Below are 17,918 nucleotides of genomic sequence, written 5' to 3'. Positions count from 1 at the left end.
ACTGTCATACCAGGTACAGTCGCAATCGTAGTACCAATGACCTAACCACTAGTGTAGACAGAGTTCCAGCATACGAGGCTTGCCTACACTTGTGGTTTAGTAGTATCAGTTGATGTCACAGGTACTAATTTTTCCTAGTGTAGACAAAGCTGCAGAATCACAAATTGAGTTTTTTGAAGTTCTGAAATTGAACAGGTGGTGCGGGCCCCAGAGCTCCCAGCCACCCCACAGTTGTCCAGTCCCTTCTCATTTTATCATTTTTAGTAAAAGTCTGGGACAGGTCATGGGCTTCCATGACATTTTCTTTACACTGGGTCCCCAGTATACGTCGGGGTTGCATTCTGAAAGGGATGACTGATACTGAAACGACGGATACCGGGGAATTTTTCCCCATAAGAAATAGTGGCCTGGGTCACCTCTTCCTGCCCAGTTCCGCCCCCTCCTCCAAGCATGCCGCGTTCCTACTCTTCCCTCTCCTTCCCAGCGCCTCCTGAACGCTTGAGGGAAGCGCCCAAAGAACAGTCATCCAAAAGGTGAAGCGATGAATATGCAGATCAGACTGATGTGAATCAGAATACGTTCCCCTACTGATGAGCGATGGGATACATGAAACAATAGATATGGGGGAGACGTATACCAGGGATCCCCTGTATTGCCAGTGACCTGCCCGTGACTTTTACTAAAAATATTTGTGACAAAGTCTTAGCTTTACCCATAATCAATGAGGACCCCATCCTGAAATAAAGTTTTCCTTAACCCTTCCTTCTGGCATTCAAACATCCCCCCCAACCTCTCAAAGCTCATCATCAGAAGCCAGCTTCCCACAGACCTGGACACCTGCTCAAATTGGCACCAGACCCTGCCAGAACAGATGCAAAAGGCAAACATATCTCCACTGCTACAATGATCAACAGCTCCCTTAACATAGCCTTCAAGATCCATGGGTTCTACACATGCCTATCACAACACACGGCGTACCTCATCCACTGCACTAAATGTCCCAACAACTATGTGGGTGAAACCAGACAATCACTACATCTTGAATGAACTCACAGGAAAATGATAAAAGACAAACACACCACATCACTGGAGGGTGAAAAAGACATCACTCTGTATCTGACTTATCAGTCCTCATCCTCAAAAAGAAACCCCAGACAACATTTTCAAAAGATGAGATTGGAAGCTTAAATTCATAACTTTCCCAGATACTAAAAAAATATGGACCAAATAGACACACTGGATGTATGGCTTATTTTACAACAATCTATAACATACACACTGCCCGTTCTAGCTACCTTCCCCACCTTCCTTGCTCCCTTATGAGCAGTACTAACAGGCCACTTCACCTGAAATTGCCCTTTGAAATGCATTAGCTACTATGATAAACAACTGATTCACTCGTGTTTAGCTGTGACACTGAGGGCTTGTCTACACTGGCAATTTACAGCGCAGCAAGTTTCAGCGCTATAAAGTACCAGTGTAGACAGTGCTCCCAACACTGGTGGCTATGCCCCCATGGAGGTTTTTAAACGATTGTCGCACCCACACAAGCCACATTAGAGCGCTGCCACAGAAGCACTTTAGCATTGCCAGTGTAGACTAGGCCAGAGCATGTTTTCCAGACCTGAAGAAGAGCTCTATTACTCCCAGAGGAATTCTGTGCTACTGCATATGCATATAAACGAATGAGATGTACCTATTTTTATTTTTTGCGTAGAAAAAAGCTTCTGCTGAAATTTTGCTACAGTTCTTCCTTTTTCCCCACCAGAGGGCAAAGCAGCAACAGAACGCAGTTGCTCCCAGCCAGCAAGGGAAGAGAAAGAGCCTGTAGTCCCTTCTTCACAGCGCCTGTCAGGCCAGGTTAGGAGACATGAGCTATGGGGTGCTGGTCACAGAGGGGCTCATAAGGGCTAGTGAGTGAGGACAGACTGGGGCAGAGGCTGCATGGGAGTGGAGGCACAGAGCCACAGGGGGATGCAGAGCTACATAAGAACCGGGGAGTAGCTGGGAGGGGGGACAGAGCCACATGGGGATGATGTCTGAGTGGGAGCAAAGGAACATCTGGACAGGTGGTGCAGGAATACATGGGAACAGGGCAGATGTGCCTGACTGAACAGGAGAGGCTAGGGGTCAGCCAGGGTCTGCATGGGGGAAGCTCTCTAATAATCTCTTCCCACCCCCCCACCCCCAAAAGTTCCATACTTTTCCCACCCATACCACAACCCTTCAAGTTCACATCCAGATTCCTTCCCAGCAATTTACCTCCTTCTCCCTCAGCTCCTCTGTTACCCCTGACTTCCCCAAGCCCTTGCACTGCTTCTGAGGGGTGCGAGGGAAATGGTTCTGTATTGTAGTTTAAATGAATTATTACTCAGAGTTCTGTATGCCTAGTAAGGAATCTATTTGTCAAAAAAATATTTCCTGAATCTTTTTTGTCGTCTGTATTGTTACAGACATACTTGCTGACAGGTATTTTGAAATAAATGACCAAAAATAATTGAAACTGGTGTGATTACGTGGTGTTATTTTGACAAATAAAATATGCAGAATTTTAAAATATTGTGCGCTTATTTTTTAGACACAGAACTCCCCCAGGAGTAGCTCTTCATAAGCTTGAAAGCATGTCTCTCTCACCAACAAAACTTATCCAACAGAAGATCTGAGCTCACCCACAGTGTCACTAATATCCTGGAACCAACATGGCTATAATACTGCATATCTATAATATCATACATCATTGACATTATATGGCATTACTGGAATTGACACTAAATTTCAAGTGTTCCATTAAAGTGTTAAAAGTCATGAAGCATGGAAATGAAAGTTAAATCTTTATTTCATAATAGTTTACTGAGCATGAAGCTAGTCAGCCCTATAGCAATTTTCTAAACACTTTCTGAGCTGAGCAAGTTGTCCAAAATGCCAAATATCCAGTAGCAAGTAACAGAAATTTATAGAAAAAGTGATCAAAGTTAATTGCATTATAAAAGACAGCAAAATTAACATTTAAATATTAAAGTTAAACTTTGCTTTAAAAAGCTTAACAAGTGTCTGGTCTTACCTGTAATGTCTGTAGAGAGGAAACAGATTTAACCTTACATTAGTCATTCTTACAGGTAGTACTATACTACTACACTGAAACCCTGCATCCCACATTCTAAAAAAACAAGGAGATTAAAAAAGCTTAGAGTGAGCAATAAATATGCTGTCCACAGGCAATTATATTTGTAACTAAACCAAACGAAGATGGCAAGAGTCTATTTTTGCTAGAAGTTATGGTGATAATTTGAAACAAAAATCAGTCACTATTACATTTGCAGGGATTTTTCTCTCCACTGAAATGCCAGACTCTTTTGTTTTCATGTAAGAACAAGCAATTTCTAGTCCTCTGGATGCCAACTGTCTTGACAATAGAAACTGATCACTCTGTTGCCAGTGCACATTAAACTTATTGCCATAAAATGACAGACGGAAAGAGAGAAGTGGGGAAATCTCTTGAAATTCAGTGAGGTAAGTGAGGTACTTTTTTTTTGCATGTCCTTTGAAATGCTTTGGTCCAAAGGTGAAACCAGGCCAGAGAATGGAAATTTTAGTTCTCTGTAGTCTTAATACTTCCTAAACTAGCAATTATGGATAATCTGCTTGAATTGCTGATGGCGATATGATATTTCTGCCTTGATGTGTTGGAAAGGTACTTCCTGACTCCTGCTGAGTTGGCTATTTCAGATTCAGAACTGGAACTGAAAAGCTACTCCTAGATGGTTGAGCCTCTATGGGTATGTACACACAGCAATTAGACACCAGATGACTCAGGCTCACGGAACTTGGGCTAAATAGCTATTTAACTGTAGTGTAGATGTTTTGAATTGGGGTGCAGTCCAAGTTTTGGGACCCTCTCACCTCACAGGGTCCTAGAGCCTAACTCAACTGGCACAGGCCAGCTGTGGATTTTTAACTGCAGTGTAGGCAACCTAAGGGTATGTCTACACTGCAACATAAGCCCAGGATTAGCAGAACTCAAGTTAGCAGACCTTGGGTTTGCTAACCAAGGGCCTGAGCATCTATGCTCCTTTATAACCCCATGTTAGGGGCTGCTAAACTGTGGCTCCCAACTTGAGGCTCCAGCATGTACATCACATTATGCAGGCCCAAGTCCAACCATCCATATCCCAGACTTCCTAGTGCAATCCCCCAAAATGTGGCTGCTCTAGCCCTCTGTTCATGGTGCAATGTGGGAAAACTTAACTGCTCACCAAATTTGACTGTCCAGAGGACAAAGTGTCACTTTGTGAGATTTGTGGAATACTTTTGGCAGACTCCCAGAGCATGAGTCCAGCAGAGCACTATCTACACTGCAAAACAGTAAGGCTTGAACTCTGGGTTCTGGCCTGACTCCGGCCCGACTCCGGCCCAGACCCTCCTCCCCCATGGGGTCCTGGGACCCTTTGTCTGAGCAATTTGTGTGTAGACAAGAAGGGGGTTAGGTTTGAGTCTGAGTTTGAACCCTGGGCTTACACTGCAGTGTATACATACCCCAAGAGAAAATTCTAGAGCTATAACTTTGATAAGACTAAAGCTCACAGTAGCACCACCAAATTGAAAAATGTGTACTTCGCATACGACTGCAAAACAAAATAGCATTTTATGTCATATTTACTCAGACTGTTATAAGTAGTAATGTGCATTCACTGAGGTAGAGGTTAAGTGACTTGTCCATATCAGTGGTAGCAGTAGAAATAGAATCCAGGTCTTCCAACTTTTAAGCACCTAATTCTATTACACTGCTGAATCCCTGCAGAATGTAGTCCACTAAAGGGTATGACCCATTCCAAACTAGATTTCCAAACCAGTGAGCACTCCTTGTTAATTAGGGACACCACGTGTACCACATGCTCCAGGCTTGCCCAGTGAGCTCTGAAATAGGGTTACTTAAATAGCTTGATTAATAAAATGCTCCTACAATTCTGTCAGCAGCATGGGATTTAAAAGAAAGCCAGAGAAGTCTCAGAACAAAGTTGCCAGATCTGAGTGCAGTGAACTTTTAAAAAGACAGATGAGTTCATATTCAGAAGTCAACACCTGTGCGCTCCATGTAGCTGACCTGAATACTACAAATACAAGATTAGTTGGCAAGAATATGTCTCCGAGGTCATCTTTGACAACAACTTCACCACACTAGCTCCTTTGCGAAACAAGACTGACTATGGAGCAAACATGGAGACACCTCCACACAAACACTGTTGCTGTTTCAGTGATCACCACTAACCATCTCAACTTGCATCCCTAGCATTATGACCACGTCCAGGAGCACATGGGCAGCGGTTCTCCTTACAAGAACATGGTGGAGTGGCTGTATTTGTGAAAGACAACAATGATTGAACTTGGTGGCATGTTTTGAGGAAGACTGCACTTTCATTTCCACAACTACATGAACTCTAAGGATCTTCACAAAAAACAATGAAATGCTTGAAATATTAGATGCAAAAGTATTTAGAACTCAATTATTTGAAAAAACTATGAAAAATATTTGCATTTACTTCTAGAAAATGAAGGCCTTTTTTTAACCTAAGGACGAGTTAGGAAATAAGAATTCCATTTAATACTTTTCCTTTCTCACAAAAAGTTTTCTTCCCAAAGACAGACACCTTAGAGTGCTTTGTAAGGCTAAAACATCAATTAGTACGTTATTATATGCATTACAGTAGCACCTGGAGGCTCCAACCAGCACCAGAACCATTTGTGCTAGGTGCTGTACAAACATAGCAAGAAACAGTCCATGCCCTGAACACCTTTTTATTCTAAATTGACAAAACATGGGAGTGCAGTGTTACACATTCAAGCAGACGGCTGGGAACAAGGCACAGAGAGGGAAAATGACTTGCCCAAGGTCACACAGGAGGTAATAGGAGGCTGGGTTGAATTCCTGGCTCTAAGTCCTAGCTCAACGCACAAACCACTAGAAAATGCTTCCTACCTAACCAGAAGTTTAAGGAATGAGCAGATGCAGTGTTAAAGAGGGAGGGGGGAAAAAACCAACAAAAATGTACAAAATCAAATATTTGCCTTAGGAAAAATGCAAAACTTTATAAAAACACTGCCTATGCAAGTTTATCCATATTTCCTCCCACCTAAGGCCTCCCTTTCTAAGGCCCAGGAAATCCTCTTTCCCCATTTACAGACACATGTTGGTTTGAGGAGACATCCAAGAGGCATTACTAGTAACAGAAGGCTGGGTGTAGTAAATGTGCATATTTGATTTGGAGTCTTTCATGTATTAGCCCGGATCTCAGCACTGTCTCTAAAAACAAAAAAAGTAGAGTTCTAGCTTTCATTGGCTGCATCTACACTGGCTAAGTTGCATAATTCATAGCTCCCTTTTGGTAGTAACTGTGCAAGCTCTAGCACAGAGAGGACCAAGATTTTCAGAAACAAATGGTTTATAATAAGTTTAGGAGCCTACCCTTACGCACCCATTTAAGATCGTGGTCAGCTGTTTTAACATATCAGTTAATCCTTTTTCCTCTGATTGTTTTATTTTCTTTTGCCACCTCAGTAAGCTGAGCAAGTTTCAATCTCATTTTCAAGACATCATATTATTGTGGAGTCCAGCTGCATGAATAACCAATTTCTCAGTTTGCTGACCATTCCATAAAATTGAAAAACTCATTCTAAGTCAACCCAAAGCAATGTTTGGATTTCTCAGCAAATGAAAGGTTTGTTCCAGGTCAAATGAAATGTTTTGTTCAAAAAAGCAGTTCATTTAATCTTTAAGGTGTTTTTTTTTTTTTTTTTTAATAAAGCAAGTACATTTTGAAACAAAGCCACTGAATCAAAAAATTATTGTATTTGATTTAGAAAGTGTCAACACAAACTATGAAGTTCCCTTTTTGATCAGCATCTACTTTTATATTGTACGTAATAAGGTTAGTGATATGCACTAAATGCAGAAAGCAGTTAGAAGGCTAAAGTTATAAAACCAAAATATCAGAAATGCAAGAAGGCTGGTATTTCAAAGCCATGCTTCAGCTCTAAAAACCCTGGAATGTCTTGATTAAAAATCTCTGGCCTTAAGAATGAGAGTTTAGGCATTTCCTAAAACCCCTTTTCATGGCTGTCTGATCGCTACTGACTCTTCCCAGTGTAGAGGCCATTCTCTCAGAGGCATCTTTCCTAGCAATGTTCTTGTAACTAGCCCTTTTAATTTTACAGACAGGCAACTGCAACCTTGAAGTGGCAATTTCAGAAGCTGACTAAATCTCCTCTCTTATTCTTATACAGCTGGTATATGCTCAGGTATTGCTGATCATATTTTTCTACATCTCATTCTATTACTAAGGGGAATTTTAAGAAACTTCCTTCTTCCATGCAGTGTTCCTGTTACTTACTCCCCACTTCAAGTCTCGTTCTTCTATCAATGTATGCTGTGAAAGTTACTGAAACATTCTGCAAACGGGAATAAGCAGCAAGAGTATATAAACTCTAAGTGCCCTCAGAACAAGGGAAGATAAATAAAGAGTGGATTACAGGCAGAATTATCTATAAAATAAGTATTATATTTTCACTGAATTGTTCTTTAAGGTTGTGACCAGGCGAATGGCTTTGTACTATACATGTTTGGAGGAATAAAGGAAGCATCAAATATTTACATTACAATGAGAAGAAAGTTTAAAGTGCATGTGCAAGTCTTTAAAATCCAAATCATACAGATTCATTTTTTAAAGTGTCAGCTACTTTGAAATGTGGTCTCCATGAAACTACTATACTGTTGGTGTACAACTTGTTAAACATTGTACTCAAGTAGTTATCAATGGTTTGTTCAATCTAGTAGGGCACCACAGGGGTCAGTACTGGGTCCAGCACTGTTCATTATTTTAATTAATAGCTTGGATAATAGAGTGGAGAGTATGCTTATAAAACCTGTGGATAACACCAAGATGGGAGGGTTTGCATGCACTTTGGAGGACAGGATTAGAATTCAAAAAGATCTTGACAATCTGGAGAATTGGTCTGAAATCAGTAAGAAGAAATTTAAGACAGACAAGTGAACTACTTTGCACGTAGGAAGGAAAAATCAAACTACTAAATGGGGAATAAGTAGGAGGACTGCTGAAAAGGATCTGGGGGTTATACTGGATCACAAATTGAATACGAGTCAGTGTCATGCAGAGGCAAAAAAGGTTAATATTCCAAAGCGTATCAAAAGAAGTGCTGTATGTAAAACACAGGCGGCATTCATCCCACTCTGTTCAACACTGGAGAAGTCTCAGCTGGTGTAGTGTGTCCAGTTCTGGGTATCACACTTTAGAAAAGATGTGGACAAACTGGAGTGACTCCAGAAGGTAGCAACAATGATAAAAGATTTCGAAAACTGGCACTATGAGGAAGGTTAAAAAATCTGGGGCATGTTTAACTCTTGAGAAAAGAAACGGGATGGGAATGGAATCGATAAGTGTCCTCGAATATGTTAAGGGCTGTTTTAAAGAGGACTGATCAATTGTTCTCCAAGTTCAATGAAGGTAAGACAAGTAGTAATGGCCTTACCTGCAGCAAGGGAGATTTAGGTTAGGTATTAGGAAAATTTTTCTAACTGTAAGAGTAGTCAAGCTCTGCAATAAACTTCCAAGGGAGGTTGGGGAATCCCCATCATTGGAGGTTTGTAAGAAGGGCTTAGACATAAATTGGTCAGGTTTACTTGGTGCTGCCTCAACACGGAGGGCTGGACTTGATGACTCTGAGGTCCCTTCCACCATTATATTTCTATGGTTCGATGAACATGGGCTAGATTACATTTAAAAAAGGGGGAGGTGGTATATCAATAACTTTATTTTTTTTTTTTAACTGGTCTTTAAAAATTTCAGCCCAAGAACTACAAATTTTAACTGAAATTAACCATAATCTGTTTAGATTTGAGTTTATTAATTTAACACATTTCATACTGAATCTTTCCTAGGTACCATATTAATGTGATGCTTCAAATGGGTATTAAGAGTTGGATACTCAAGACAAAGTATATTTCTGTTTTAAATGTGAATCCATATTTTGTCAACCGCAGTCTTTTCCTTTATATTTTGAATGTGTGACTAATCTGACATTAAAAGTTATAGATAACTGCAATCACTATATTCAATTTCTACACTGAATTTTTAACATAACTTTTATCCTTTTTATGAAAATTCAATTACATTAACATTCTATTATTAAAACAAAGTAATTTACTCTTTACCATTAAATCACTTCATTCTGAGTGGACAATGAAAACAGATTTTCTGGTTAGTTTCACTTTGAGTCTTCTGCAAAGAGCACAAGACTAAAAACTGTGTTATAAATAATGAAGCAATGTTTAAATCCCAACACCTTCTCATTGATTTGAAGTGTTTCACAAAGATATTTCCATTGATATTAGGTTTTGTTACCTCCAAATTACCTGTCCGGATGCTTTAATTTTATCAGCAAAACATTTAGAATGACGACTATTACCTACAAAATGCAGAAGTATGTAGTTTCTAAGTACAGGTGTACTGAACTGCAAGATAACTCTAAAGATTAAGCCTTCACTAAAGGGTTTTAGGATTAAGTTTAAGAGATGTGGTAATCCATCAGAACAAACTTTTAATCAATGGAGAACCCAGTCTGAAGTGTTATTCATTTGAGGGGAATTTGATTGAAATATAATTATATGAAGTTATGCAATAGTTTCAGATATATGCATGTGCGCACACCTAAATATTAGCACATTTTCATGGAAGTAAAAGTTTGGTCACGCTACCAGTGCTGCTGTAGTCATGGTTGAGGAGGAGCTTTATCCAGGGCCTCTTTTTAGATGAGTTATAATCCAGAAATCATCATTTAGGCTTCACTCTCTCGAGTTTGCTCAGCAAAGCCCAAAGAACATTTACTGAGTGGAAGAAGAAAAGCATGATGGTGAGGCTTTTGGGATGAAATACACTTTAAGAGAATTTGAGCATAAAGACATTTTTGTATTTAGATCTAATGCATCTGTTCAAGTTAACTTTTAAAATGTTACCTACATAGTTAATGGGGATGTCGGCATTCCCAAGTTTGGAAAAAAGGGTTGGGAAGTTGTAAAAACTAAAATAGTATAGTGGGTTTTACATGTTATTTCCCTTTTAAGATACAGAATCACAACTTAACACTATTCAAAACACAGCTATTTACTTGAATGTAAAAATGGGTCTTTGCCCTTAGTTTATTAAAAATGGTATTAAATACAGAAGGCTACATTAATCCAGTATCACTGAGATTTATAACAAAATTAAGTTTTTACTCCATTTAGCAACTGACTGCTATAGCTCATATTGAAAATAGGAGTACACATATAATACACTAAATACATCTAAAGGGGCAGAACTAGCTGTTGTGGGAACAACTGTTAATATTTGTAAACAGTGTTATATGTGATTTAAATCTAGAAAAATAATACCTGCCCCAAGCAGTTTAAAATCCTCTCTTTAATTTCTTGATTTTATATAAAGTTTCAATGTTAAAGCTTTGGCATTTAATCAATGCAACACTAGTTAATACTGCTAATTTTTGTAGTGATACGTACAGTGACTTGGCCATATCCTTTGAGTACCTTGTTGGTGAGTTCTTCAAAGTACTATTTACATAGTATTTCAAGAGGTTTGTCAATTAATCACAGTTAACTCATGCGATTAATTCAAAAATTTACATGCCAGATATGCTAAACCTTCATATGCCCCCTCATGATTCGGCCACCATGTCAGAGGACATGCTTCCATGCTGCTGATGCTCATTAAAAAAATAATGCATTAACTAAATTTGTGACTGAACTCCTCGGGGGAGAACTGTATGTCTCTGGCTGTTTTACCTGCATTCTGTCATATTTCATGTTATACAAGTCTCAAGTGACTCAGCATGTGTTGTTAATTTTAAGAAACTTTTCATTGCAGATTTGACAAAACACAAAAGGTACCAATGTGAGATTTCTAAAGATAGCCACAGCTATTGACCCAAGGTTTAAGAATCTCAAGTGCCTTCCAAAACCTGTGAGCGATGAGGTGTGGAGCATGCTTTCAGAAGTCTTAAGAGGACCACTCTGATGCACAAACTACAGAACCGAAACCACCAAAAATCAGTTCTGCTGGTGGCATCTTGACACAGATTACGAGAATGAACACGTGTCAGTCCGCTCTGCTTTGGACTGTTATCAAGCAGAACCTTTCATCAGCATGGATGCAAGTCTTCTGTAATGGTGGATGAAACATGAAGGGACATATGAATCTTTAGCACATCTGGTATGTAAATATCTTGCAATTCCGACTGCAAGAGTGCCATGCGAACGCCTGTTCTCACTTCCAGGTGAGATTGTAAACAAGAAGCAGACAGCATCATCACCTGCAAACGTAAACAAACTTGTTTGTCCAAGCAACTGGCTGAACAAGAAATAGAACTGAGTGGACTGGAAGGTTCTGAAACAGGGGTCAGCAAACTTTCAGAAATGGTGTGCTGAGTCTTCATTTATTCACTCTGATTTAAGGTTTTGGGTGCCACTAATACATTTTAACGTTTTTAGAAGGTCTCTTTTAGAAGTCTATAATATATAACTGAACTATTGTTGTATGTAAAATAAATAATGTTTTTTTTAATTTTTAAGAAGCTTCATTTAAAATTAAATTAAAATCCAGAGCCCCTCAGACTGGTGGCCAGGACCTGGGCAGTGTGAATGCCACTGAAAATTAGCTTGCTTGCTGCCTTCGGCACACATGCCATAGGTTGCCTACCCCTGCTCTAAAGTTCTACATTGCATTCAAAAATAAAAAACAGTTATTTTTTGTACACAATTCTACGTTTGTAAGTTCAACTTTCATGATAAAGAGACCGCAGTACAATACTTGTAGTAGGCGAACTGAAAAATATGTTTTTTTACAGTGTAAATATTTGTAGTAAAAATATAAAGTGATCACTGTACACTTTGATTCTGTGTTTTAATTGAAATCAATATATTTGAAAGTGCAGAAAACATCCAAAAATATTTAAATTGTATTCTGTTATTGTTTAACTATGCAATTAATCACCATTAATTTTTTTAATCGCTTGACAGCCCTAATTTCAAGATAGCAACCTTCACATTCCCATCCAATCCCAAAAAGTCTTAGATAGCAAACAAACATTATATAAAATATCAAATAAATCTTACTACTTGTTTTACATTTTAACATTTGAACTACATACTCCTTTACCCCAATATAACGGTACCCGATATAACACAAATTCGGATATAACGCAGTAAACCAGTGCTCGGGAGGAGTTGTGTGCTCCGGCGGATCAATCAATTTGGTATAATGCGGTTTCACCTACAACGCGGTTAAGATTTTTTGGCTCTCGAGGACAGCGTTATATCGAGGCAGAGGTGTACTTTTTCTTGTTAAAGAAATTTGACATTTACTTTCATTTCCTGGAAAAACCTACTGATAGTTATGCTAAGGCAAAGCAAACAAGAACTACAGTAAGTAGCCACAATACAAACAACTTTTAAACATCAAATGCACTGAAAGAAGGAGCTGACACCTGCAAAAAAGCAGTGATGTTTCAGGAACACTTCTGCATATATGTAACCTCCCCAATTATATTAGGGAGAGAAAAAAACAAGAGATGAGAATCTCTCTCTCTATATATACACACACAGCACAATCACAAACCAAATCCACTGGATTTGTAAATCCTAAGTTTCTATAGCAGCACAAGTGTCTCTTTCCCCTGGCCTTTCATTATCCAGGTCAAAGATATCTTACAATAAGGAAGAGATGAAAAGCATTTATCTAGTATCTGGCTAAGCAAAGTCTTAGATTACTTTGTTACAAATGGGAAAAAAATTAAAATCCTGGCCAAGCTCTTCCAGGGTAAGTCCATACATATGAGTGCAGGGACAGATTTGAGACAGGCTAGATAAATCGAGTTTTCCTCTTTAACCAATTATTTTTCTTTCTATTCCAAGGAGAATATCCATTGGCTACTTTGCAACCTTGTACCCTAGTCAAAGATTAATAAACCATTTTAATCAGATGCTGACCAAATAAAAAAATTAAACTCACCTCAACCCCTGTATTTAGGAAAAAGACTAGACACTGGATGCACCTCCCTATCGGCTACCCTCTAATGGAATACAGATGGACAGTAAGACAAAGTAAGACAAACCAAATAAATGCCATTTTATTGAAAAGCGCAAAACTAGCCCACTTTCACTTCAAAAAAAATCAAATATGAGGCTTTATAAACTGTAACTTATAATTACACACCCATCATCAGACGCTTGTATTCCTACAAGTAACTGGCAACAAAGTTTTAATAAAAAATTATAACCCTTCCCACCTGAACAGAAGATCTCCCAGATTATGCTAAAAAAGGCTGCCACAACAGACTCAGTCTCTGTCCTTTAGACCAGGGGTTCTCAACCTTTTTCTTTCTGAGCAAATCCCCCTCTCAAAAAAGGCTATAAAAACTTAAGGGCCCACTTGTGCCACAACCACCGTTTATTCTGCATACAAAAGCCAGAGGATACATTAGTGGGTAGCAAACAGTGCAACTGCCATGGGTCTCATGCCACAGGGGACCCCACAAAGCTAAGTTGCTTTGGCTTCAGCCCTGGATGGCGGGTCTCGGGGCCCCGGGTTTCCACCCCATACGGTTGGGCTTCAGCTTTCTGCCCGTGACTGAGCAAGCCTAATGTTGGTCCTGCTTGGCAGATCCCCCTGAAACCTGCTCGTGCCCCCTCAAGGGCCACCAGAGCCCTGGTCGAGAACTAGGGCTTTATACAGAGACAAGCTGCACTTCCACACACCCCCGTGACGGCCCATCCAAGCATTCATCCACTGCGCATGTGCGCTGCGGACAGGCTGCCGGACATTCAGCCTCTTAACGTCTCACTAATCCCCCACCCCCTAAAATCGCCCCCCGCTTGCAAAGAGAGGTGGGGGAGGGGAAGGCCCCCAGCAGCTCCATCCAGGACCCTGGCTGTCCCTCGGGCAGGCGCTGAAGGAAAACCCGGCGTTAACACGCAGAGGCCGGCCCGGCAAAGCCAGGGGGTCACTGGGGCGCACACAAAGCGCCTCTCCGCTGCGGCCAGCCCTGTTCGAGCGGGGCCGGGCACGGGCGAGCGGGGCGCAGGCCAAAGGCCCCCTCACCGCCCCGGCTGCCCCACACATACCGCGCCGGCCCCGGCGTCCTCGCCCCCTGCGGCGAGCCTCCCACAGGCTCCAGCCCCACCGGACCCTCCCTCTGCTGCAGCCGGCGGGACCCAGCGCATCCCCGCGGGGACCCCGCCGTGCTTACCCCCAGGCCCCGCGATCCCGTCAGGGTCCCCCCGCTCCCTCACCCTCCAGTAGCCGTTGGATGATGCTGTCGATGTTGAGCTTGTCTATATCCGCCATCGCCTCTCAGCGACAATGCGGACCCCGCAGCTCCCGCACCCGAGTCGTCCGCCTCGCCCTGCCTCCCGCCCTCCGCTTTCGCCCCGCTCTCAGCAGCGACCCAGCACCGCACAAAATGGCCGCCGTCCCCTCTCAGGAAGCTTTGGTGGCGCATGAACACTACGTGCTACGGCTCGGCAGCCGGAAACCCTTTCTAGACAGAGCGCCGAGAGCGGGTTCGCTTTAGCAGCGTCCCGCACTCACGGAATCCTTCCGCCGCGAGGGGGCGGGAGCAGGGAAATAGATCCGACCTGAGCTTTAAAGCCGGCATGTGCCCGTGCTCGGAAAGCCCCTGGCAGCCAGATTCCCCAGGCGTGCAAATCTGGTTCCTAATCGACTAGATGAAGCCAGTAAGAGCGAAGATCATTATTCCTGTCACTCCTGCATAATTAATAGAATCAATAATAATTAACGATCCATCAGTATAATACATATAACATTTATATCAATCGTAATTTCCCATTGATAACAATGCTAACTGAAAAATTATCAATAGCTATGTCAAGTGATTATTAAGTGCTGTTATTCATACATCATATTTTGAGACTATTTGCTCTATTGCTTAAAGGCTCCCACTTTTTTCTTTTAAACAGACCTGCCCAACCACTTAGAATATCTGGGTTTACCCTGGAAAACATCTGTCTGACGACCACAGATATGGGAAGTTTCTGTAAGAAATGTGGTCTGTTGGTTATAGAATGACCAGATGTCCCAATTTTATAGGGACAGTCCCGATTTTTGGGTCTTTTTCTTATATAGGCTCCTATTACCCCCCCCCCATCACGATTTTTCACATTTGCTGTCTGGCCGCCCTAGCTGGTTAGAGCACAGACTAGAGCCTCAAGAGATTAAAGTCCTGGTCCTGCAAGGTGCCCAACATGAATGAACCCCAAATGGAGCTCCCCGTGTCTTCAGCAGGGCTCTGCATGGGTGCAGGGCTCTGACTGTGCAGAGCATGTTGAACAATTGGGTCCACAGATTCTAATCCTGGCTTTGGCAATGACTCACAGTGTAGTGTTGAGGAAGTCAATTTCTCTGTTTCTCAAACCCCTATCCTCCAATGAACTCTATAAGGGTGTAGGGGTGTGGCCATGGGGCTCCCATAGCACAATTGGGGTCTCAGTTGCTCCATCAATAAAATGGGGTAAATCACACTGTCCTACCTCCGAGAAGTGATCTGAAACTTAGTTCAGTAATGGCCTCAATCCTGCCAATGCTTCTGCAGATGAGTACCTATGCATGCAAGTCTCCGTGTGCCTGTAGTTATTTCCAGGATGTTTGTTAAGTGCTTTGAAATTCTTGTAGGAAGGCACAAGACATTAGCATATCCTTTTAAAAATATTTTATTTTAATCCATATTTAAAACTATTTTATTCGATATGTAGTAGAAACACATTGGAGGCAAAGTCAAAAACAATTAAAATCAGCTGAGTTTCTGACAAATTAAATTGCGTTGGCAGTGAGCTGGTCTGTGCTGGCCTTTACTATTGCTCACTGCTTTGCATGTATGATTGAATATTGTTTAATGGGTTTATTTACTCCTAGTTTAATTTGCAGGGACATCTCTGCCAATCCAGTTTCCTCCTCCCCTCTCCAAGATAAATTGCTTCCACTGTACATATGCTCCATTCTTCACACAGCAGTTATATAATAATCATAACAACTCATTATCGTGGTGGGGCCACAGCAGAGTTCAGGGTGATCATGGTGATGAAGGAAGAAACTTGCAATCTCAGCACATTTTAGAGCCAATAGCGGAGAAGCAGTTGAAAGGAGATAGATGTAGAGACCATAGGTAACCACAGGCATTTGCTGATTACAAAATGCACCTTCAAAATTAAGCTCTGGAGTGAATGTCTCTCCTAATGGGTACCCCAGAGTCAAATGCTAATCTCAGAACACCAGTGTAAATCCAAAGTAACCCCCCACTGATGTAAATCAGGAGTAACTTTATTGTCTTCAAAGTGACTGAGATCAGGATCTGGCCAGCCATGTGCAATGAGTTGCTATGAGAAACTCAACTTTTGTATTTTCCAAAGGTGTGTGTTTAAATTCAAACCTCATTTCCACCTACTCCTCCTTCACTCCCTACACTTCTTCCTTCTTCTTAGTGCTCTATTTGTCTCCATCTGCCATTTACAGCTTTGCATCTGTTTTCATGCTGCCTCTTCCCTTGGAACAACTTCCCAGTTCTTGCCCACCAAACACCCTTTCTCTCTTTTAAATCTCTCCTTTAATTCCATGGGTCAACTGCTCTGCCAGCTGACTCCTTTGAACTCAGTAGAGTTACATCAGCAGAGAATCTGGCCCCGTTTCCAAGGAATCTTTCATGTCTTGTTCTCCTTGCCAATAAGGTCTCCATCCGCTCTCATATTTCAACTGCTGTTCCACATCTTGTTTCTCTTAGAGGCCTAATCCTGCAAGGTCCAGAGCATCTCCTGTGAGGTGCTGAGTACTTTCAACTTCTGTTGATTTCTGTAGGAGTTGAAAGGGCTCAGCACCTTACAGAATCAGGCCTTTAGGGTTCAATCCTGACAGCAAAGAAATCAGTGGGACCACTCACCTGTGTGAAGTTACTTGCATGAAGCAGGACTGGTCTTTAGAACATAAACTCTTCTGGGCAGGGAATATGCCTTGCTCTGAATCTGATCATGCAAAGTGCAGAGGACTAACAATTCTCAGTGGCCTCAGCAGGGGTTGAGAGTGCTCTGCACCCTGTTTAGGATCAGGCCCTTTTTTGCAAAGCACTATGTACACTGACCATGCTATATATACACTGACTGTTCTAACACTTAACCACAATTCATATCCATAAAATACATTGTTTGCAAACCACAGTCATTACTGTGACATTTTAAAATGAATTTTTCTGAACTCAACTAATTGTTCTTTGCAGAAAATAGCAGGTATCACTTGGCAACAACGTCGTTGCTTTAAAAAAAGGGCACAGCCAAAGTATTTTTAATAGTTTTAATTTATTTCCCCCTGTTATTTGCTTCAGGGAGTTTGTGGGAGAAAGAGGCAGGGAAATTCCTCCATCCTTTAAACTCTCAGCTTGCTGGTTTCAAGCATTCAATAACTTTCCAGCCTAGAGAACATACATCTCCCCTCCTCTCTATTTTTCTGAGGTTTTCATTATAGTTTGTTAAATACATGATGACATGCTATTTGTCTCGCTCCACAGCTTCAAGACCTTTGGGTTGCTTCCTCCCTCTCCTCTGGAACTAAACCAGTGATTTATTTATTCCATAAATAAATCACTGGTTTAGAACTCCTTGGAAGCCTGAATATGAAATGCCTTTTTCTACCCATTTTTCTCCTCCATTACAAGCATATAAACTGCATTATTTGTAGCAGACTGTCTCAATCTGGGCTGTTGGGGCTAATTGTTTTTAATGAATGCCCTTTTTTATTGCCGTGAATAGGTCGATCATAAGAAATGTGAATTATCCACAGTCCCCATTGACTTAG

At 41.2% G+C, this 17,918-nt stretch overlaps 1 protein-coding gene across 1 annotated transcript in view; it reads right to left on the bottom strand.

Annotated features, from left to right (window-relative positions):
• PPP1CC (protein phosphatase 1 catalytic subunit gamma) overlaps positions 1-14,568 on the bottom strand; it is a 29,045-nt gene extending 14,477 nt beyond the window's left edge. Inside the window, exon 1 of the mRNA XM_032800560.2 lies at positions 14,354-14,568. Within this exon, the coding sequence (XP_032656451.1) occupies positions 14,354-14,408 (55 nt within the window). The 5' untranslated portion in view covers positions 14,409-14,568. The remainder of the gene's footprint in view (positions 1-14,353) is intronic.
• Between the last annotated feature and the right edge of the window lie 3,350 nt (positions 14,569-17,918).

Source organism: Chelonoidis abingdonii, chromosome 22 (assembly GCF_003597395.2).
Source record: "Chelonoidis abingdonii isolate Lonesome George chromosome 22, CheloAbing_2.0, whole genome shotgun sequence".
In the NCBI taxonomy this organism is placed as follows: Eukaryota; Metazoa; Chordata; order Testudines; family Testudinidae; genus Chelonoidis; species Chelonoidis abingdonii.
The sequence above is the reverse complement of the archived record's forward strand: the minus strand, read 5'-3'. Positions and strand labels throughout refer to the sequence as shown.